Here is a 23,677-nt window from a genome sequence, read left to right on the forward strand (position 1 = left end):
TTTTCCATGGTTCATTGATTCTTGGATTGAATATATCGGTGCTATGTTGATATTTATTTTATATTAGTTTGTATGTTATTCAAACTCATTGTTCGGTGTAAGTATGTTATGTAATACATAAGAGAAAACATCAATTCAAACAAAGGCAACAGAAGTACAAGTATACCACTGTTCAAAAGTCATAAAACAATTGAGAGAAAACAAATCCGGGTTACAAACTAAAACGGAGGGAAACACCTCAATTATCAGAGGAAAACAACGAAACAACAGAAACACTGAAGTGCAACAAAACAACCGACAATGCAACACACATAGAAACAAACTTTAAGATATTAGAATCAAATGCCATATTCTTGACATTTTAAGAATACACGGTTAGTTGAACCTGGTTTTGTGGCTAGCCAAACCTTGTGCTTCATGACAATGTTAAATAATTTACCGCTAAAATGACAACATTACATGACAAGAATACAGTACAAATAAATGCAAGAACACTCAGGACAGAAAATACATAAATAAATAATAATAGTTCATTTCGACATGTTAACCACAGTAACCTACTTGAAACCTTTTTGGTCTGAACTTAAAAATCTACCTCAAGTAAGTCTTTGATTTCAGTTTCAACATATACTGACATATGTGTCATTGACCATAATCATTGTAAATAAATTTCTTGGTTGTTATGTAGAAGTGCCAGTGAAATCCAGTTAGAGTGAGACATAAATCACGAGTAAGATAAGACTTTTATAATTTTGATATTCATGTATCCCTTAATTTGTCCCTTGTGGCGTCAACTCTGCTTAAAATAAAACATTTGCTCCATTCCTAAACCAAGAGCCTATATTCGTACTGAAAAGTAGAAAAGTAAAACACCTTGTCTTCGCAATACACCAATTCAATTGCAATGATGGTTCCAAATTAAAGATGACAACGAAATTGTTTAATATGGAAATGAGGATACCAGGCTATGAGTAAGTCTATAGCTAGTAATGCTAATATTGAATTGGTGTTTTGAGAAAAAAACGTGAGGAAAACTTCATTGTATTCAACATATAAAAAAATCAATGTATTGGCAAACAGGTGTATATTAGACCAGTAAAGCGCTTACACGTTACAACTCATCACTGGCACGCTGTTGATTATGTATAAAGTCTTCTGGTCAATATTTCTGTTCGAAAGTGTGATATGAAGGAAACATAGCCTCCACTTTTAGCGTTGGGTATAACAATGATATATACCATAATGGCGTAATCTTTCCAAAGGCAAGTACTTCTGCATCTCTTTTTGCCTAAACCTTTCTCCTAATAAGACTATATTGCCCACTGAAAACTCTTTTTGCCTAAACCTTTGCCCCAATGAGACGTCCTCGTCCAATGGAAACTCTTTTTGCCTTACCTTATCTAAATGAGGCGTCATCACCCAATGGAACCACTTTTTTGCCTTAACCTTTCTCCCAATTAGACTGCATCGTCCACTGAAACCTCTTTTTGCCTCAACCTTTGCCCCAATGCGGCGTCCTCGCCCATTAGAAACTCTTTTTGCCTTAACCTGTCTCAATGATTCTTCATCACCCAATGGAACCTCTTTTTGCCTCAACCTTTGTCCCAATGAGGCGTCCTCCCCCCATAAAATATCATCAGACCATTCAAAAACCAAAATTTTTACTCAAATTTCAAAATACATTGACCTTCACATTTGATCTAATCAAAAGCGTTTGTGACCTTATTTACCCAAAATTAATCGTGGTTTTCCTCACCCATAGGTATTATCAACATATAGATATTGTTGCAATTCAGTTAATTCAAATTTAGAAATTTGCTATAAGCTTTGCAAGGTCTGTCATTCACATTTCAGTGGTTTTTGACATGGTATAGGCTAAAGAAAAAATGCATTATACTTTTATTTGTTTAATTGAATATATCACAAAATATAAGCATAACAAAGCTACATGGATAAATAAGACTAGAAACATAAAAATGAAAAAAAGATGTTTAGTTGTAATGTTAATGCTTTTATACATATCCCTTTCTATGATGACTTTCTGCATCTTAGTACTTATAAGAGACAGATGATAGCCAGAAACATAATAATGATTAAAAGATATCATCTCATTAATGCTGGTTACAAAATTTCTTTTTATAGTGACTTTCCATACCTCATTACTGCTAAGAGATAGATGATAACCAATCTATTCATAAACAAAAGAAGACCTATGGTTGTTTTGATAGATGACAATGATTGTCTTACAATGAACACAATGTGTTTTCCTACACTTCAACTTAGATACACTTTGTTACTTCAACATGTCAATCATGATTAGTCCAGTACTTTCACTCTAATCTAACTTCAACATGTCAATCATGATTAGTCCAGTACTTCCATTCTAATCGAACTTCAACATGTCAATCATGATTAGTCCGGTACTTTCACTCTGATCTAACTTCAACGTGTCAATCATGATTAGTCAAGTACTTATATTCCAATCTAACTTCCATATAACTAGTATATAATTTCAATCAGTTTTCAAAGGTACTATACATATTTTCAGTTCTGTTGATAATAAATACATTTTAAACACTGGGGTGGAAACACCATATAGAAGAATACCCCACTTTCTGTTTCTACTCCAACTGTGGACAAAAGAAAATGACAAAGCTATGTGAGATATAGAGTATATCATAAACATGATAAACAGAACACTGATTTATAAAATAAAGAAATACCCTTATATAACAAGGAAAATAAAATAATAAAAAATAATATCATAGAATAACTTCCTATTTCTAAATCTTGTCATATTTTGTTTCATTTCCAAAACTCTCACTTTTTATATATAAAACACAAATTTTGATCCTTAGCCCATCAAAACTACCTACTAAATAAAGAATACATGATATTGAAATGATTATATTTCTACTTTTAAGCTACATATAGTGGATTATCACAATATAAAATCTGTGAAATAAAATGATTATTTTCAAAAAAATCTTCATTAACTATTAACAATAACATTTTTACAGCGGATTCCATTGAGTGTGTAGCGAAAGGTAATATCTTTGATTAGCTTGCTTGTTAGCTGAACCGTGAAGTCATTATTAGGTCAGGTATACTACCCGTCTTTCGAAGTAGCATAGTCCAACAGACAGATCGATTGGTTTTCTGTCGGACTAGTCTATTCTTAAAGTATGGTAGTTTACATAACCTAACAATGACTTCACGGTTCAGCTAACAAGCAAGCTAACCAAAGATATTAACTTTTGCTACACACTCAATGGAATCTGCTGTAAAAGGAGTAATAATCTTGGAAAGACAAATGGTGAATAAAAATTATATCTAGCAGTTATCCTAACCATTACAATCAAACAAAAGTCATTCATTTTAACTTTCTAAAACTTACAACATTCTACATATCTTTTTATGCACATTTTCTTTGAACAATCTTTCATCAGTTTAAACTCTCTACTGACTAGATATTTAATATAATCACCAGCTGGTGTCAAAATCTTACTAATGGTTAAACTCAATGATTTGAAAGTTTTAATGCAGAATCTTCTACAAATTTCAATAAAATTATGCAAGATTGAGAAAATTAATTTAAAAAATTCAAAAATTCAACTTATATATATAAGAAAGTCACTATGATATGTATGTATTTTAAGAATATTTCAATCTGAAGTCTGTTGAAAATCAAATTTGTTTGAACTAAAAACAATTTTTAACTTTCCTAGGAAATTGGACAAGTAGATAAGTCAGGAATTGTTTATTACAGTTATTTAATAGTACACAATATGCAAGCTATATTTAAACATTTCAATTAAAGTACCATTTATAAGAAAAGAGTTGCAAATTTTGCTTCCAATGGTCTTGCACAATTGATTAAAAAAAAATATTGCAGTTCAATATACTATATCATATGTCTCACATATAATAAATTATAAAGGCTATATAGGTTGAGGACCAGTTTCCCTCAGTTTCCAATTACAAACACCAGCATCTCATCAACCATTTTTTTTTCAAAAAAGTTTAAATATTAAAATTTTAATTTTCATATTTCTCTGCTAAACAATACAACTCAATTGATTTCAACTGACATAAATTCAAAAGTTCAGATTTAGTAAAGGAAGAAGTGTTGAAATTTATATGTGTTTGGTTCATTTGACACAGTTTTTTCTTGTATTGCAACAAAAAAAATAATATCTCACATCAATGCACATATTAAGTGGGAATTTCTATTATTTACTGACTTGAATCTTAAGTGTTTTGATTTTTTTAAATTTGTAACTGGTTCTCATACCTATAAAATATCATGCAAATATTGCAATACTTAATTTGTAACCATCTATTCCTCATCAATAAGAAGATTGAAAGTTAACTCTGGTTACCCATCATTAGGATAAACAAGATTTGAGAAAAGCCAAATTTCTGATGATAAACAGTACAAGGCTTTCTACACTGTTGTTAAGATTTTGAACACCCAAAAAAACTATTCAATTATTATCCTCAAAAAGAAAGTAATTCTTTTTAATCACAAAGGATAACATTTTTGTTAAATTTCATAAGAGAAACGTTTGTAAATAATATAACCATCTTTTATTAAATGACACAGAATTATATTTAAGTTCACAAACATTGAAGTTCCAAAAAGGATTTTTACACATCATGTAAGAAGTCTCTTCCTCTTCTGAAAAACTTTACAAAAAACGAAACAGAAATGTAAAGGTTTATCTAATGGTGAAGAGACTTGAAACTAAAATAAACATATCATTCTATGAGGAAACACATCTTTTATTTCTTGAAATTAACACTTAAAAAAATATGATTGACAAATGAAAGCAATAGAACATAATTAAGATAAAAGTAATTTCGAAATTTCAGATACTAACAAAAATGATGTGGTTTGATTGCAATGAGACAACTATCCACCAGAGACTACATGGCATGGATGTAAGCAATTATAATTCACTGTACAGCCTTCAACAAAAGGAAAGCCCATAACCTTTGGAGCAATAAAAGGCCCAGTCATGAAAATTCAACAAGAAAATTCAAACAACCTGATTGGTGATAAAACAATAAATGAAAAACAAATATGACTGACAGCAACCAAACACAACCTATGAATCACAGACTTAATGATTCATGACTTGAGTCTGGCACATACAGAAGTAGGCAGGGTTTAGCATTTTGCCATCAGGACCAATCCTTCCCAAACAGGGACAGTGGTGAAACAGCACAATATAAGAATAAACTTAAAATGGCTTGACTGATCAAATCTGCATGAAGCATTAAAATAACTAACAAAGAGTCAAAAAACAAAAAAACATCTCTAGTATAGATCTAAGTCACTCACAGATAATAAAGACATGTTTGTGATCAAAAATATTACAGAGCTTTTCCCTTAAAATGCAACCCTTAAAGTCTAATTGAGTTAGAATTAAACATTTCAGGATTCAGGATGACAAGAAATTCTTATCAACACACATTGCCATGCATGATTTTAAAATTACAACAGTTCCAAAGAGATATAGTCATCATATTTCTATAAATCTTTCTATATATGCTTTTATATCATAACTGTTCTGTCTTCAAGGCTTCCTTTAATGATTAACCTTCATCAGCAGCACTTATATTTATAAGTTCAAAATTAGATATACATAGAGGGCTTTGTAACCAAAAGAGGTCTACATGAGAGATTTGTGACCAAAACAGGTCTACAAGAAAGATTTGTGACTAAAACAATTCTACAAGAAAGAATTGTAACCAAAACAGGCCTACAAGAGAGATTTGTAACCAAAATAGTTCTACAAGAAAGAATTGTAACCAAAACAGTTCTACAAGAGAGATTTGTAACCAAAACAGTTCTACAAGAGAGATTTGTAACCAAAACAGTTCTACAAGAGAGATTTGAAACCAAAACAGTTCTACAAGAAAGATTTGTAACCAAAACAGTTCTACAAGAGAATTTGTAACCAAAACAGTTCTACAAGAAAGATTTGTAACCAAAACAGGTCTAACACCATTGATAAGATTCTTTCTCTAAGGGAGTAGCAACCTTAGTATGGTAATTTATCAAATTTTTCAGATTATAGTTTATCTAAAAGAACATTATAAGTCTCAGGCAATTCCAAATCATGTATTATTGAGCTATCTTCTCCTGTGTTGCCATAATTTTAAATAGCAAATTTTAAAATATCACATCTTTATTAAAAAAAAAAAGATAAATTTGTTCATCGTAGTGTTCATATTAATAAATGTCTTTCTTTCGGAAAACAATAAAAAGGTTCATTAACATTAATTCAAAGGTAAATATTTCAGGTGTCAATAAAAATGTCAAAGATTAAAAAAACAGTAATAATGCTAATAATCAATGTTAATAACAATCATGTTCAATTTTTGATAAAAATTAACAGATAATTTGGCATAAAAAAGATTTATACTCCTTTGGCACACTTGTATTAAAATTAATTTCCCAAATAAAAACAAATTGGCAAGTAAACTTAACACCTGTATTTAAATTGTAACATTACACCTTGGCCAAGTTTATTGGTAAATTTGTATCGAAATAGATTTTTACTAATTAAAAACAAATTGGCAAGTAAATTTGACACCTGTATTTAAATTGTAACAAATACAACTACACCAAACTTATTGGCACATTTGTATGAAAACTGTTTTCACTAATTCAAAAACATCCACTTGTAAATCCAACACTTGAATAACATCTTAACAACAAACCTGTACCAAATGTATTGGGGACTGACAAAGTACAGGTGTTCAAAACAATAATTCCTGGTCTCATGTCTTAAAATTGTTTCATTTTTTCTATGACGTTTTGAAGTTATTTACAGAAGCACTATATATTATAATATGACAAGTAAAGAAGCACTATCAATTTAAGTATAGTTAGTCTAAGCACTTGGACTTATCAGAAGTACTATCAACATAAGTTTTGTTAGTTTAGGGACTTCAGCAAATAGAAGCACTTTCATTGTAAAAATTGTTAGTTTTAGCACTTGGGCAAACAGAAGCACTATCAAAATTTGTGAGGAAAAAAATTAGCACTCTTATTGGAAATTCAAATTCATTGTAAAAACTACAGAAAAAGCACTCAGGACTCATTTTTTGTTCTCAATATGAATTATAATCATACCTTTGTCAATAAATGTAGATATTGTCTTTAGAAAATAAAATTCAAATATTCAAAACAATTAAAAAATAAAATCATAAAAATGAAACAACATAGCGATCATTTCACCACTGACAACAAATATGAACCAGACATCATGACTGATAAGCCAGTATGGATGAGGAACAACAGCATAAAATTAAAAATACCACATACCATATAAATTAAGATAAAGCATATATATAGATTTATATACAGTCAGTAACAAGCATTTTGCCATTCAAATTAAAAAATATCTACCTCTCAGACATTTCAAATATAAGAATTCTTATGGTAGCTTTATGATTTTTTTTTACTTTTGGCAAATTTTTAGTAATGATCAATAGATCATCAACAGTCTAATCAATGCAATTTTTTTAGACACAGGACAATCTAGATATTGAAATATCCTTTCGTGTGTGTGTGTATTGGTCGGTTCCTTCTAGAATAATACAGACAAATTGCATAAACAGACTTTCAACAAGTGTCACTGAAGAAAGAGGTAAAAAAAAGATTTCATAAATTATGAATCAAAATATATATAAACTTCTCAAAGATGTGACTGTTGGTAACTAAATTTATATTTTGAAACTAGTGTACTAAATTTTAGTTTTTTTATTTTGTAGGATATAAATTTATATAAAATTAAATTAAAAAAGAAATAACTAAATCACAAGGCCTTGACCAGACATTACTTTGGAAATAACAAAAAAATATTTGAATAGCATAAAAGTTTTAAAAACACACACAGTAACTGCAAAATATTGTTTGTCATAAAAGCCATTTAAATAGGAACTGTAAAAGTATTGCTGTTTACTATATAAACCAACAAAAAATACAAGTAATGCACATTGCCTTTACCCAAAAAAATATATACCCTAACACAAACTTTATTTAACCCTCAAAAGCATGATGAACAGTGATAAAAAAAAAATATCATACAAATGTGTTTACATGTTACTGACTTAACACCCAACTTTAAAGAAATTTCAATATTCAATTATTTAATTTATTGTATAGAAAACATTCTACTATATTTCATGTGCAGTATTGCTTGAAATTTATGATTTAAATTGCATGAACTCATGATCTGTGACACAAAGTTTTTGTCATTTTTAAAATTAATAGATTCATTATTCAAATAAATCATTACAGAGAAGATTTTTACCCTGAGAAAAATATTTTATATCTATTTATTGTAACTAATAAAAAAAATATATAAAATATCAAGTTCTTTATACATTTTTGTAATATTACTTTTCATGTTGCAATACAGTTATTCTCGTTTGATTGTTAAAGCCCTTGCATTAATTACAGAACTTTCAAGAACATGCCCATTTAACATACATTAATCAATCTATGCTGTTAAGTATGTGGTCATTTGCTTTAAAAAGAAAAATTGACAGCTTATAATCTTTATTTAATATTTCTTATAAAATTAGTTTTGATATTTAGCTTTTTTCTTAAATCTAAATTTTGGCCCAATATCACTGATATCAAATAATCTGAACCACAGAGACATTGTATTTAATGAGTATTTAAATTTAACATAGTTGCTAATAAAATCACTAAAGCTGAACATTCGAAAATAATATCAATGGTCCATGACAACTTTTGTTGAACACACCAGATACAGTTGCCATGGAAACTACAGATGAGCAAACCTCAAATGGTAACCAATGCAAAGCTATTATTGTTGATCAACTGGCTTTTATCATAAAAAGGGAGTCTCTTTTTTCATATTCAACCCTGCACTTCTTCTATATCAGTATCTTCAAATGAAAATCTTGAAGGTCGTCTGAAGCAAAGACATGCTGTTGTACAACGCTGTAATCGGGTGAACTGCGCCTGCCTCTGTATTAGTCTCTTCTTGCTGTCTTCATTGATAGCATTGTTATACAACTCATATTCATTTACATACCTGCAAAATTAATGTTGGATATACATACACTTAAATTCTTTCAAATTATACATATTGTAATATTTATAAATAAATCGTCGACAGTATTAGTCCTGGGATGTTTCAACAAAACCTTGATTTTCATTGTCAGTCACCATTTTTGTTTACCTGTGCGACATGTGAATCACAAATTGGCTCCCTTATATTGATTTTGATTGGGATTTGACTTTACTAAGAAGTCAGTCAGCCCCGCAAGTTTTAGCTCTATTTAAAATTCTTAAATCATCCTTTCGCCAGCCTGTACTGGTCGACGACCAGTTACCGTCAGTTACCAGTTACCGTCATTTGCATTTTTTCCGCGAAACGTCGTGGTCAATCCGATGACGTCATCGTGTTTTTTTAACGGACAAGCATCAAGAAGTTGTTGACAAAATTTAGTTCAGTAAGTATCAGTTTTTGGTTATTTATTTGTCAAAAATCACTTTTTTGTTTACCCCCGCATCGCATGTTTAGACGGGGGAATCCTTTGTAGCAAAAATAAATAGAAACTGACCAAAAAAATGTTTGTTTACATATTTTCGAGAACCCTGTTCGTCATTTGGGAATCGTTTCAGCCATTCATCTCACGATTTTGAATACAAATTTATTTTATAAAAATTGTTGTCATCCAAGATTCTCAATGGGCGCCATTTTATCCGATTTTTACCTGGATGCAAAAATGGTTGCTGAATGACGTTGTATATTGCTTTTTATGGCTGTATTTTCGGGTTGTTCCTACTTGATAATGATGTTGAAAATGTTATTTCGTATATTTGTACACATAATATAACATTTAGATTGAAAACATTAAAGATATATCTGCTGTATCCTATATTCTACAAATTTGATGCATTGCATTACTTGATTTGAAACACCATATTACGCTCTCCCTTCAAGAAAAGAGATTTTAATAACAAAATAATATATTGACTTACATTTTGGAATTCACAAATGTTATTCCTAAATCGATTCAAACTGCCGTTGCAGGTTGTACAACATAAATCATGCACATTTGAGAATAAAAGCGTACGTCTCCAGGATTGTTTACAAACTGCAACGCTTAAAGTCAAGGCCATTGTTATGATATTACGTCACATCTGTGTATTAGCAAGCAAGCACTTGTTACTTTTAAGGGGTGTATAAGGGATATTCACAACCAATGTACACAAAATTCGTTAAATTCGTTAACCTGTACATGGACGGAATTACTTGACGTTTGGCATTGCTTTTTATCTATTATAAAGAGTTGCAAGTCATACCTATCCCACCCATTTTAAAATGTGTGTATGTGTGTATTTTTTTTTTTTTTTTGGGGGGGGGGGGTCTAACTGTCCACATTCAAATGCAGAAAAAATGACAAAAATAAGTGTTTTAACACACCACCCCTCTTTGGATACGCTACTGATACCATATTCTTTGTTAATGTACTTCCAGTTTAAACTTGGTGTTTTCAGTAACAAACATTTGATTAATTATGAAAAATAATTCGGGAGGCTTCCAAGAGCTTATCACTGAACTAGCAAAATGTGGGTGTACCAGAGTTAAGTTTTCTTGTTTTGAAGGTTTTACACTAGTCATTTTCTGTGGATTTTTAAGGCTTGCATTATAGCGGCAGCCGTCCGTTTGGCCTTTAATGGTTTACTAGGTTTACAAATTGTGACTTTCATATAGAGTGGGACAACTAGCACTTATACTCTTTCTTCTTCTAACCATCATCATGTCAACTCCAACACAAAGGTCTACATCGAAAAAAATGACGTACAGAGAAGTCATATCATCGAACAAATAGACCAGAATACAGTACTTAAATCAAGGAAACAAAGAACGGTTTCTTTCAAACTGGGACTTTTTTACCAATATTAGCTCGGCCGAGATCAGTCGATAATTTTAATATTTGTGCATCGTTTTTAAAAGTACTCAGTCCATTTAGTATAGAAAGTCCCGCTTTTAAAACGTACTTTGTATACCACATTAAATGCTCATAGATATGAAAAAACTGTGTCTAGATTACCAATGAGACAACTGTCCATTCAGGTCACAATTTGTATAACATGTATATTAAGTAAAACATTACAGGCTTTTAAAGGCTTCCGAGTACAACCATCAAATAAACTCCAACGAAAAAAAAACATGCAATCATAACATACAACAACAGCGAGATGAGTACACAAAACAGCATAAAACGCTCCAATATGAACTAGAGGACAAGACCTAAAAATTTGTAAGGGTTCCGCAGAACCATGCGTCTCGCCTACTTCTGCTGTAAATTGAAGGGTCAACAAAAATGAGGAAAAGAATCAATAAAAATATACCGCTCGATACTATCTTTTGATTGTAAGAAGCTTCATTCCAAGTTGGGTAAAAATCCAGGATAGTTAATGAATCTAATAAATGTTTGTAAACTTGAACTGCAGACTGGACGTACTGTTAACTGGTCCATTTACAAGTAAAATACAGATACACAGGTACAAAATTTCCTTCAAGATACAAGCTTTTAATCATTAACAAGCTTCTGTCCAAGTTTGGTACGAATCAAAAATAGTACAAGAAAGGTAACAATTTTTTCGTTTCCTTGCAGAAAATCCAAGTCCATTTAAAGTAAAATACGAACAAAATTGATTTATCGTTTTACAAAATTTACCTCTGGATACTTTCTTATGATCATACGACATAGACAAGCTTTTGTCCAAGTTTGGCACAAACCAACAAGGACCAAGGATAGTTTAAGAAAGTTATTAAAGTTTTAATAAGCTGTTATCAGAGATATGTGTCGCCTTTTTTAATTTCGATACGAAAATGTTGAAATTAAAATAGCAATGCTTTAACATCTTACACAAGTTATGCAAATATTCCAAGTCAATGAAACATGGCTAAACAAAATCCAATCAACATTGGTGTACCACTAATGGTTCCCCTTGAACTGACCTAATCTACAAACGAATACATGACAAACAAGAAAAAATTTCAAAGTGAATAGACCACGACTTAGGGGGCGTAGCCTAATTATGTCCATGCAAATGAGATATGCCAATGCTTAAATAACTGAAGACCAAATATCATTGACCTACCACTTGTGGTGCCCAATAAACTGACCTAATCACAAAATAATACATATAAAATAAGCAAAAGTTTTTAAGTCAATAGACCATGACTGAGGGAGCAGGGCCAAATAATCCCCCATGGAAATGAGATGTGGCAATATTAGTTTTCTCGTTTGAATTGTTTTACATTAGTCTTATCGGTGCCTTTTATAGCGGACTATGTGGTATGCTCATTGGCAATCATACCACATCTTCTTTTTAATATTATACAACTGCATACCAAATATGATTGACCTACCACTTGTGGTTCACCATAAACTAGACCTAATTACAAGAGTGCACACGCTGAAATGTCTCGCCTTCTTTATTAATCATTGATATTATGTTGATAGTGCTAAGTATAAAGCTTTATTACTACTGTCACATAAACTTAACATTAACCAAGATAACTAAATAAAGACCAATGAACCATGATAACGAGGTCAAGGTCAGATGAACCATGCTAGGCAGACATATACATGTAGCTAACAATGCTTCAATACAACAATTACAGTTGACCTATTACTTATAGTTTAAGAAAAATAGACCAAAACACCAAATCTTAACACTTCGTTATCAGAAGACAGTGAAAATGAGGTCAAGGTCAAACAAAACCTACGCCACTGACTTATAGATCATAAAATATTTCTATACACCAAATATAGTTGACCTATGACTGATACAATGTAGTATTAGATGAAGAGACCAAAACTCAAAAACTTAACTTTGACAACTGAACAATGAAATGAGGTCATGGTCAGATGACATCTGCCCGCTAGACATGTACACCCCATAATCATACCATACAACAAATATAGTGTACCTATTGGATAAAGTATAAGAAAAACAGCCCAAAGCACAAAAACTTAACTATAACCACTGAACCATGAAAATGAGGTCAAGGTCAGATGACACCTTACAGTCCTTCCATACACCAAATATACTAGCCCTATTGCTTATAGTATCCGAGATGTGGACTTGACCACCAAAACTTAACCTTGTTCACTGATCCATGAAATAAAGTCGAGGTAAAGTGAAAACTGTCCGAAGGGGATGAGGACCTTGCAAGGTACGCACATACCAAATATAATTATCCTATTACTTATAATAAAAAATCGAAGTACATTTTTAGATTCAGCATATCAATGAACCCCAAGGATTCAATTTTTGTCAAAATCAAACTAAGTTTATTTTTGGACACTTTGGACCTCAATGTAGACCAATTTGAAAACGGGACCAAAAATTAAGAATCTACTTATACGGTTAAGATTCAATTATTCAATTTTTGATGAAATCAAACAAGTTTAATTTTGGACCCTTTATTCCTAAACTGTTAGGACCAATACTCCCAAAATCAATACCAACATTCCTTTTATGATCATAACCCTTGAGTTTAAATTTCATAGATTTCTATTAACTTATACATAAGTTGTGGTGCGAAAACCAAGAAAAATGCTTATTTGGACCCCTTTTTGGCCCCCAATTCTTAAACTGTTAAAACCAAAGCTCCCAACCTTCATTTTGTGGTCATAAACCTTGTGTCAAAATTTCATAGATTTCTTTTTACTTAAACTACAGTTACTGTGCGAAAAACAAGAAAATGCTTATTTGGGCCCTTTATGGCCCCTAATTCCTAAAATGTTGGGATCAAAACTCCCAAAATCTATCCCAACCTTCCTTTTGTGGTCATAAACCTTGTGTTGAAATTTCATAATTTTCTATTCACTTTTACTAAAGTTAGAGTGCAAAAACGCAAAAATTTAAAGTATTTGGACAACGACGCCAACGTGATAGCAATATACGACAATTTTTTTTTCAAATTTTGCGGTCGTATAAAAATCCAAGTACATGTTTAGATTCAGCATATCAAAGCCCAAAAATGAAATTTTTGCTAAAATCAAACTTAATTTAATTTTGGACCCTTTGGACTCTAATGTAGACCAATTTGAAAACAGGACCAAGAATTAAGAATCTACATTCACAGTTAGATTTGGCATATCAAAGAACCCCAATTATTCATTTTTTGATGAAATCAAACATAATTTAATTTTGGACCTCGATTTGGGCCAATAATTAAGTACATTTTTAGATTCAAAATATTTAAGAACCCCAAGGGTTTAGACCCTTTGGACCTTAATGTAGACCAATTTGAAAATGGGACCAACAATCAAGAATCTACATACACAGTAAGAAGTTAAAATTGATACTATAAGCTGGTAGAGCCTCAACTAAGGATAAAATTAAGTTAAAAATTTTGATAGGTCATGGACCTCCTTTTCAAGATTTCAAATATGGCCGGAAAAGGCTGACTCTGAGTTTTACCTTATATTTGCATTGGTATTATTAGGTCTCAAAACAAAAGAAGGAAAATTAAGAATCTTCTTGGTAGATGACCTTTCATGAGCTATTGAGTCTTAAAATAAATGGGTGTTATGGGGCAAAATATTTCACATTGTATTGTATGGAAAAACACCAAGGAGTCGAAGCATTGGCACAAATTCTAAAACCTCACCTAAGTACATCCTTAAGTTACTGTGCAAAAACCAAGAATAATGCTTATTTGAGCCCTTTTTTGGCCCCTAATTTCTTAACTGTTGGAATCTTTTAATTTCCAAAATCAATTCCAACCTGTCTTTTATAGTCACAAACCTTATGTCAAAATTTCATAAATCTCTATTTTCTTAAACTAAATTAATAGTGCCAAAACCAAACTAGGAGCTCTAAAGAGCCTGTGTCGCTCACTTTGGTTTATGTGAATATTAAACAAAGGAAGTAGATGGATTCATGACAAAATTTTGTTTTGGTGATGGTGATATGTTTGTACATCTTACTTTACTGAACATTCTTGCTGCTTACAATTATCAGCATGTCAGATTTCCTCTAAATGCTTTGGTTTTTGAGTTATAAGCCAAAAACTGTGTTTTACCCCTATGTTCTATTTTTAGCCATGGCGGCCATCTTGGTTGGTTTGGCGGGTAACGCCACACATTTTATAAACTAGATACCCCAATGATGATTGTGGCCAAGTTTTATTTAATTTGGCCCAGTAGTTTCAGGAGAAGATTTTTGTAAAAGTTAACGACGCCGGACACCAAGTGATGAGAAAAGCTCACTTGGCCCTTTGGGCCAGGTGAGCTAAAAATACTTATTTGGGCCCTTTTTGGCCCCTTATTCCTAAACTGTTGGGACCAAAACTTACTAAATCAATCCCACCCTTCCTTTTAAGGCCATAAATCTTGTGTTAAAATTTCTATTCACTTTTACTAAAGTTAGAGGGTGAAAACTAAAAGTAATCGGACCCCACAGACAAATACGACGACAGAAACGTGATAACAATATAAATGATAAAAACTAAGCTATAACCATTGAACCAGGAAAATGAGGTTAATATAATTGTGAGATGGAAAATTTGTAACATGAGACATCTATATACAAAGTATGAAGCATCCAGGTTTTCACCTTCTAAGATAAAAAGCAGTTAGCTTGTACACCACTGTTGTAACTATCCATATGCCAAGCTTTCTGCGAGTTTTTGGCAGACTTGACAATAATTATTCAAGCATTATTTTATTTTGCTTACAATCTAAATTGGGTTTGCTCATTGTTAAAGTCTGGTTTGGTGGAGAGTTTTCTCATTGGCAATTATATTTCTTGTGTCCTTAGAAATTTATTCTGTAGATTAAATCTTCATATATATATATGCCTTCATTGACCTTTTATCAAAATATACAAATGTATTTATCTTTACTTTTAAGGATGCCACAAAAAAAGCAATACCTGCAGGAGTCCCTTGATAAGGCCATTGGTGCAGTAAATTCAAACAAATTAAGTATTTCTAAAGCAGCTACAGAATATGGGGTACCAAGGACAACCATATCAGACCATGTCAATGGAAAGTATGACAACCATTTGAATGGACCTTCAAAGATGCTGACAGATGAAGAAGAGACATCTTTAATAAACTACGTCAAGTATATGGCAGAGAGAGGTTTTCCTTTGACAAGAAGAATGTTAAAAGCATTCGTAATTTCTATCATTGAGAAATCAGGTAGAACAACTTTATTCAATATGGAAAAAGGTCCTAGTAACAAATGGGTAAACAAACTTCTAAACAGACACCCTGAATTGTCGGAAAAACTACCAGAACAGCAGGACAAAGCCAGGAGACGCATGTCTAATGTCACTGTGGTTGACCAATATTTCAAGTTGTTAGTGGACACAGTCGACTCATTAGGATTAACAAATAAACCCAACCAGATATTTAACTGTGACGAGTCTGGCTTCAGTGGTAAAGAAAAAAGTAAGGAAAAAGTTTTAACACTAAAAGGGTCACACAGCTACCAACAGAAAGTATTAGTCCATGGTCACATTACAGTTCACATGTGCATAGCAGCGGATGGACATGTCCTCCCTTCATTTCTGATTTTTGATGGTTGCCTGCCTCATAGGAGCTTTAAGGATGGTGTTCCAGATAACTGGTTATATGGATCCTCTGAATCCGGGTACATGGATACCGAGTTGTTTGAAAACTGGTTCGACAAAGTTTTCATACCATTCTGTGGAACAAGAAGACCAGTACTGCTGATTTTTGATAACCACGATTCCCATATCAGTATTGACCTGATAGAGAAGGCCAAAGCTAACAACATTCACATTATTGGTTTACCACCTCACACTACTCATCTGCTGCAGCCACTGGATGTTGCCATCTTTGGACCTCTAAAAGAAAAAGTGAACCAATTATCAGTTACCTTGGGAAACCTGAACAAGTGTGCCACCATAGGCAAAGCCAAGTTTCCTGCTTTATTAAGGTATTTACATGTACATATGCTTGGATTATATGTTTATGTATTTTTTTGTTACAACTTAATTTTCAAGCAATCAAGTTTTGAGGATTGGGAATTAAAATAATTAAATTCATAGATTTCTGTCATCTGAATTTCCATCATAAGTATCTGATATGGCTAAAATGTAACAATTCATAACAGAATGCAACAAAATTAACTAAATATATATCATGACTGTTTATTTTACAACAAAACATATCTAAAATGGTGGACTTCCCGTTGGGGAGTGTATAATACTGGAAACAATTTCGGTAAACACACAATATTTTCCAGATTTTGACATTCAAAAATAAAAATAAATAAAAAATTATTTGCCAACCTACCGACCTCATTTTTTAAAAGTATGTAACTGGAACCACACACATAGAATAACCATACATTGTCTCGAAATATCAATGTTATTTGTACAAGGCTTAGAAACAGGTAGAAAGCGAGGCTGTGCCGAGCATTTCTACCTGTTTCGAGCCGAGTACAAATAACCAATTGATATTTCGAGACAATGTATGGTTATCCTTTATATCCTGCAACTCATATAAGTGTTTTAAATGAAGTATTTAGTGTATTAAAAAACAATCATTTTTAAATTTGGAGCCAACGACGTAAAATTTCCCAAACCTGTATGTTTTATTGACGTCATAAATAAAACTCTACAGAAACACATTGTCAACCTCATAAATAAGGTGATATACGGTCAATTTCACATGAACTGTATAATCTAATTTCTGTAACATATATAAACACTGACAAGAACATGCAACTTACACTTTTTTCTTCAGTAATGAGTATCATTTTTATTTGCAGCACTGCAATTGACCAGACTACAACAATAGCAAGGGTCAAAGAGTCTTTCAGGAAATCTGGAATGTATCCTGTAGACAGATCTATAATTCCAAATTCACAACTTGCGCCCGCCGACTTCAACAAATCTGAAAAGACAAATAAAGAAACTACAGATGTAGATACAACAACAATCACCAGTAATGGTAAACTATTTATTTCATTTGATTTGTTATATTAGGCCTGAAATAAAATATTGTTTCTTTCCAAAATCCCGACAAACCTTGCAAAAATGGTGCTACTCATCATAAAATTTTATTGTCATAACTAAATCGAATATTATTTTATTCATTTCTGATTTTCAGGCTTGCAGGATTGTCCGATAATGTTAAAATGTTTCCATACCTACATTGTACCTACCCACACCTGGCTTCGTAGAACCGGGATTTGGGAAAAACAAACAATATATTAATCAAGGCCTTAGGCCATACTTACAACTGACAACGCCATGGCTAAAAATGAAAAAAACAACATGAACCCAACCAAATACTAGGGGTGATCTCAGGTGCTCCCAAATGGTAAGCAGATCCTGCTCCACATGTGGCACCAGTCATGTTGCTTATGTGATAACAAATCCGGTAATTAGGCTAATTAAAGGTGTATGTATCGTATGTGTTAATATACAAAAAAATGTAACACAGCAACAAATAAATAGTTTTAATAGTGTTATTCTTGCTTGCCCTTTAACTTCTGAGTTATTTAATCTTTTGTTAAATTCTACATTTTTGTACCTTGAGTTTTTTCTTTTACAGAGCTCCAGGAATCAACAATTCTTTGTCACTGTTGTGGCAACACTATCTCCTATGTTAAAGAAATAGAGATGAGCATACATGTACCAACTGAAAATCCACTTGTAACAAAAAACTTAATTCCAAGAAGTTTAGCAGATGTACTGTTACCTCCAGCAAATCCATCTGTAGCAAAAAAAACTTCTAGTAAAATTATAACAGAAGCCAGGGTAATAACAGGGGATGAAATGCTTCAAAAACTACAGTCAAAGCGTGATGAGGCAGTAAAGTTGGCAGAAGAAAAAGAAGAAAGAAAAACAGAAAGAGCTAGAAAAAAGGAAGAAGCTGAAGTTTTAAAGGAAGCAAAGAAAGAAGAAAGAGAAAGAAAGAAAAGAGACAGAGAAATAAGAGACACCGAAAAGGAAGAGGAAAGAGAGAGGAAGAGACAGAAGAAGGAAGAAAAAAGAAATATGCAGCAATGTAACCAACAGATCACTGCTGAATTCCACCAGTATGCTACATGTACTAAATCATCTGTAGACGTGGTAGAAAATAGAAGAAGTTCCAGAGTAAAGACCCCTTTAATAAGGGAAGAATTTTTACTATTTGATAGTGATATGGAGATTATAGAGACAATGGAAGAATAAGGAATATATAATTAAAATCTCTCCAGACTGTATAATTTGAAGAACTGAAATTTATTTTAATTTTTTTTGGGATCGAAATTGCATTATATTGATATAGATCTAATACTGTTCATAACAAACTTATTGCTGCAATATTGATTTTAATTCGATAATACAATTATCATCTGTAAAAGACTTATTATAATTACCTGTATATTGTAAGCTGCAGAAAATTAAAAGTTTTCTGGGTATTAAGGCATATAAGGTTTAAGATTTAGATTTCCTTTTTTGCACGTCTTCATATTGTTTCTGAAAGAAATAATTAGGAAGTGGTAGAGACAAAAAGTTTTGACCAATAATCTGGGTTCACAAAATCATTTAATGAAAGATAATAATTTGCAAAATTATTCTGTTATTCAACTTATTGGTAATTCATTTATATTCTAATCCAAAAAAAAAATGAAGTATATGTGGTTTTTGAAAGATCCGAAAGCAAATGTAATCACAAATAACAAGTTTTGATATGCATGCATAACATATATATACAATATTATCTTACACTATATATACCAATATTTATGTAAAAGATCAGCAAATGATTTTTGAAGATGTTATGAATCATAATTAAATTGATAGTTTCAATAATCTTAAACTTTAATAAAAGCTTTTTATAAACATTTTAATCATCTGAAAAGTTGTCAGGCTATATAGTATTCACATCGAAAAATGTCTGAATGATATATTCATAATATTTTGTTCATTTAAGGTAGTACCTTAAATACTGGAGATAACTCTGTAAAATCAGTTAATCATTTTAATCATGTTATACTGTTCAGGAAATTTTAAGCTTTTCAATGTTCAAACTAGTGTTTGTCAAACTGAAATATATTCAACCATTTCTTCCCAGAAATCAATTGGTTCAAGGTTTTTGAAATTTTTGTATTCTTTTCAAAGGGTCAAAGTAAATATTTTGTAAAAATTTTGTGAAAATTGAACGAGCCAAGTTAATTTTAGTCAGGTGTTGGGTTGCAGCTTAATGAATAATTGTACATGTCAGATATAGCAGACATGTGTATTTAACCTTCAGTCTACTAGCAAACTCAGATTAAACAAATTGTGTTTACAGTAGCAGAAATTGAACATTGACTTTGTTTTATTATGCCAAAATCAAACAAATACAAATTTAAATATTTGTTTATTTGCCAATCACGACCTCAAAAATGAGCAGAATAATTACTAAAACAGTGTATTTTTCAAACACAGTCAATACATGTATAAGGTATATTAAGATTTATGCCTTAATATGTAATATTATATTGTACCTGTAGATTTCGTTATAAACTCATCTGTTGGTTTCTTGTTTTATGGTAGTTGTCTATCTACATATTTACATTTGCACAAGTTCAAATTTAGAAGATTCTTCATCCTTTTAGGGACCCTAAAAAAACATTCAGATGAATAAAAAAAAAGAAAGATGTGGTATGATTGCCAATATCAAGACAAATTTCTACAAGAGATGAAAATGATACTCTAGGTCAATGTACAGCCTTCAGCAATGAGCAAAGCCCATACAACATAGTCTTCTATAGAAGACCCTGCAGAATGTCACCAACAGCCTAACTTTGGGTACAAAAAAACGAATGAAAAACAAATATGTAACACACAAAAAAAAGACAACCACTGAATTACAGGCTTTTGACTTGGGACAGACACACACATCCATAATATGGCAAGGGTAAACATGATAGCAGGATCCCAACCCTCCCCCTAAGCTGGGACAGTGGTACAACAGTACAGCATAAGAAACAACTATAAAAATCAGTGGAAAAAGGCTCAACTCATCAGATGCACAAAAATACAGCTGGACGTTTTTTTGGTCATTGCCGGGTACTTGTACATTTTATCTGACGAGAAAAAGACACTAGGTACAGATCCGAGAGTACTCGCAGATAACTGACAGCTACCTATATCTAACAAAAACATTGTGCATTCAAGACTAAGAACCCTGCTAGACAGACATATCAAATTAAAATCATAGCATATTCATATATAACTTTCAGCTGTGGTTAGTTGTATCCCTTCAGGAAGACGTACACATATGACAAAATTACATGTACATGTATAATATTGCAGACACAGATGAACTACACAGCTACAATAACATAAATAGTATAGAATAGATGTACATGTATTAAGGTATTAAACATAAAAACCAGATAACATACACATGTACATGTAATTTGTATGTCAATAAATCACAAGAGCAATGTCAAAGAGTCTAGTACATGAATATGCAAATTTGATTACAGTATTACATGCATACATGTACATAGGTCAATAAATCACAAGGTCAAGAAGTCTAGTAGTACAAGTACATCTTACTTTAAACTGCAGCATATGTACAATGTATGACCAACTATTGAGCTTATCATTATAAAAGCCAATATATTTAACAAGAGGGAGGCAATATTATACATGTACATTGCACCATAATCAGGTTGAGGACAACTTGTTAGATGACCCTCCATGACAATGTTTTTAAATATCCCTTTAAATGTAAGACATGCATGAGGGGTACATTAAGGTGACAATTTTGTTTGTGTAATAAGTTTCTTTTAACCAATTTAAAGTACAAACAAGTGAAACTGCGAGCTACTGCTCACTGATGATACCCCCGCAGCAAGTGGATAATATAAATAGTGTAAAAATATGCAAGTGGTCGGTAAACAGGAAGTTGTCGAGTGATCAATCTGAAAACACATCACATGGTTAAGCTGACTTATATAAATCCTGTAACCAAATTTTAGAAATCCTTGTATTGAAGTTTGTGAGAAAAATTTGACGAAAATTTTCAACTTGGCTAACATGTGTAAAATCATACAAGTGTTTGGTAAACTGGAAGTTGTCAAGTGATCAATCTAAAAACGCATCACAGGGTATAGCTGACTTAGATAAATCCTGAAACCAAATTTCAGAAATCCTTGTATTGTAGTTCCTGAGAAAAATATTCATGGGACGGACGGACTGACTGACTGAAGGACAGACAGAGGTAAAACAGTATACCCCCCTTTTTATTTTTAAAGCGGTGGTATAATGAGTATAAATTTGTATTTTCTAGTCTAGAAAACTTCAAAACCTTTCTGTATTATATGAATACATGTAGATACAATTTTGAAAATTTTAAATAATCTGAAATTGAATCAATATTTTTTAGTCTGGAGCATTGATGATGGAAGTTAACTACATTTTGTACCATGGCTGGCTATACAGCCCTTGCATTCATTTCAAAATTGTCTGTAATTGTGATAACATTTAACACAGTCAGTATTTTTAGTACAGATATGCAGCTACATTATTGAAGGTAGATTTGGGACATTTATAGCATGCCTCATCAACAGTTAGGTACACTCAGACTCAGGGGCTAGTCCAGATAATCATGCCGTCTTCTGAGGGTATTTTTATATTTGGATTTTTTCAGTTCCCTGGCCGAATTTTTTTTATAAAATAGCCGTCATAATTATTTGGACTAACTCAGGGGCTAGCAGGTGGCATAACTTGTAAGTACTAACACAACACACATCAGCACATGTCATATGTTAAAAAGTTAACCTAACCATGTGATGCAAATGAAGACCCCTCGAATTGGTTCACAAAGGGTGGGGGCACTTCCTATGATATTAAATATACATGTACAATGTGAAAGGACATGCTGCTGGAATAGGTTGGGAAAACTATCAGAAATATTAAGACAAGTCAATAAAATTCCATAACTTCTTCACTCATCTTTCTTGGTGTTGTCTGTTGTGTTTATACTATCAACCCTTGTTTCTCTTTTCAAAGGACACATTGAAAAAGGGGGGGGGGAGGGTTTGACGTAAAAATATTGAAATTGCCGTCATCCCCTTAAAACAACTAGAATCAAAAGGTCAACCGCTCCTTCTTCAGGTTGTCATAACCATAGGCAGATCACCCCCTTTTCTTTGTGGGATCATGTAGGGAATCATTGACTATCACGACTATATTATAGATTGACCCCCCTTTCGCTTAAGTCAGTCAGCCCCCTTCCCCTTTTAGGAAAAGTTTTGGATCCTACACTGATAACAAATGGAAAAATGTCTGATTGTCACCTATCAATTAAATGTTGACCTACGTTTCAGTGAAATTACCTGCATCATGTAAACTGGAGGCTCTGTCTGAAAGTGAAAGTTCCGATTTCAACTCAAGTCGATCTCGACTATCACCACCAAACGTGCGGTCGTTTTGAGTAAAATCTTGACTTATTATTCGTCTGTCTTCAAATTTGTTCTCATCATAATTGGTCAGTCAACTTCATTCCACTTCCAGCCATGCTTTCCATGTTGTTCAACGCCGGGGTTTACAATTCATCGAAAAGGGCGCTAAATTAAAATGAGGCACTTTGACGAGGTAAGCAAAGAGAGACAACTCCTGCGTAACGAA

The 23,677-nt window shown here is 32.1% G+C and overlaps 2 protein-coding genes and 1 long non-coding RNA gene across 5 annotated transcripts in view; 1 reads left to right on the forward strand and 2 right to left on the reverse strand.

Moving 5' to 3' along the window:
- Positions 1-1,891: 1,891 nt before the first annotated feature.
- Positions 1,892-23,677, reverse strand: part of LOC143071786 (rho-related BTB domain-containing protein 2-like) — a 31,299-nt gene continuing 9,513 nt past the window's right edge. Inside the window, exon 9 of the mRNA XM_076246364.1 lies at positions 1,892-9,083. Within this exon, the coding sequence (XP_076102479.1) occupies positions 8,906-9,083 (178 nt within the window). The 3' untranslated portion in view covers positions 1,892-8,905. The remainder of the gene's footprint in view (positions 9,084-23,677) is intronic.
- LOC143071787 (uncharacterized) lies at positions 9,367-20,456 on the forward strand. 2 transcript variants are annotated; one of them, XM_076246366.1, is made up of 4 exons: positions 9,367-9,504; positions 15,937-16,992; positions 17,830-18,011; positions 18,618-20,456. In XM_076246366.1, the coding sequence occupies exons 2-4, from the start codon at positions 15,938-15,940 to the stop codon at positions 19,238-19,240; spliced, it is 1,860 nt and encodes a 619-aa protein (XP_076102481.1). In that variant the 5' UTR covers positions 9,367-9,504; position 15,937; the 3' UTR covers positions 19,241-20,456. The 2 variants fall into 2 exon arrangements, with proteins under 2 accessions (XP_076102481.1, XP_076102480.1); XM_076246365.1 differs by lacking the exon at positions 9,367-9,504 and having other exon boundaries at positions 15,881-16,992; positions 18,618-19,262.
- LOC143071790 (uncharacterized) lies at positions 16,483-23,643 on the reverse strand. 2 transcript variants are annotated; one of them, XR_012976971.1, is made up of 6 exons: positions 23,386-23,643; positions 20,542-20,657; positions 19,429-19,528; positions 18,597-18,779; positions 17,791-17,954; positions 16,483-16,900 (listed from the first exon to the last, which is right to left on the reverse strand). It is a non-coding gene; the product is annotated as an uncharacterized LOC143071790 (long non-coding RNA). The 2 variants fall into 2 exon arrangements; XR_012976970.1 differs by having other exon boundaries at positions 18,597-18,666; positions 23,386-23,619.

Source organism: Mytilus galloprovincialis, chromosome 4 (assembly GCF_965363235.1).
Source record: "Mytilus galloprovincialis chromosome 4, xbMytGall1.hap1.1, whole genome shotgun sequence".
Taxonomy (NCBI): domain Eukaryota; kingdom Metazoa; phylum Mollusca; class Bivalvia; order Mytilida; family Mytilidae; genus Mytilus; species Mytilus galloprovincialis.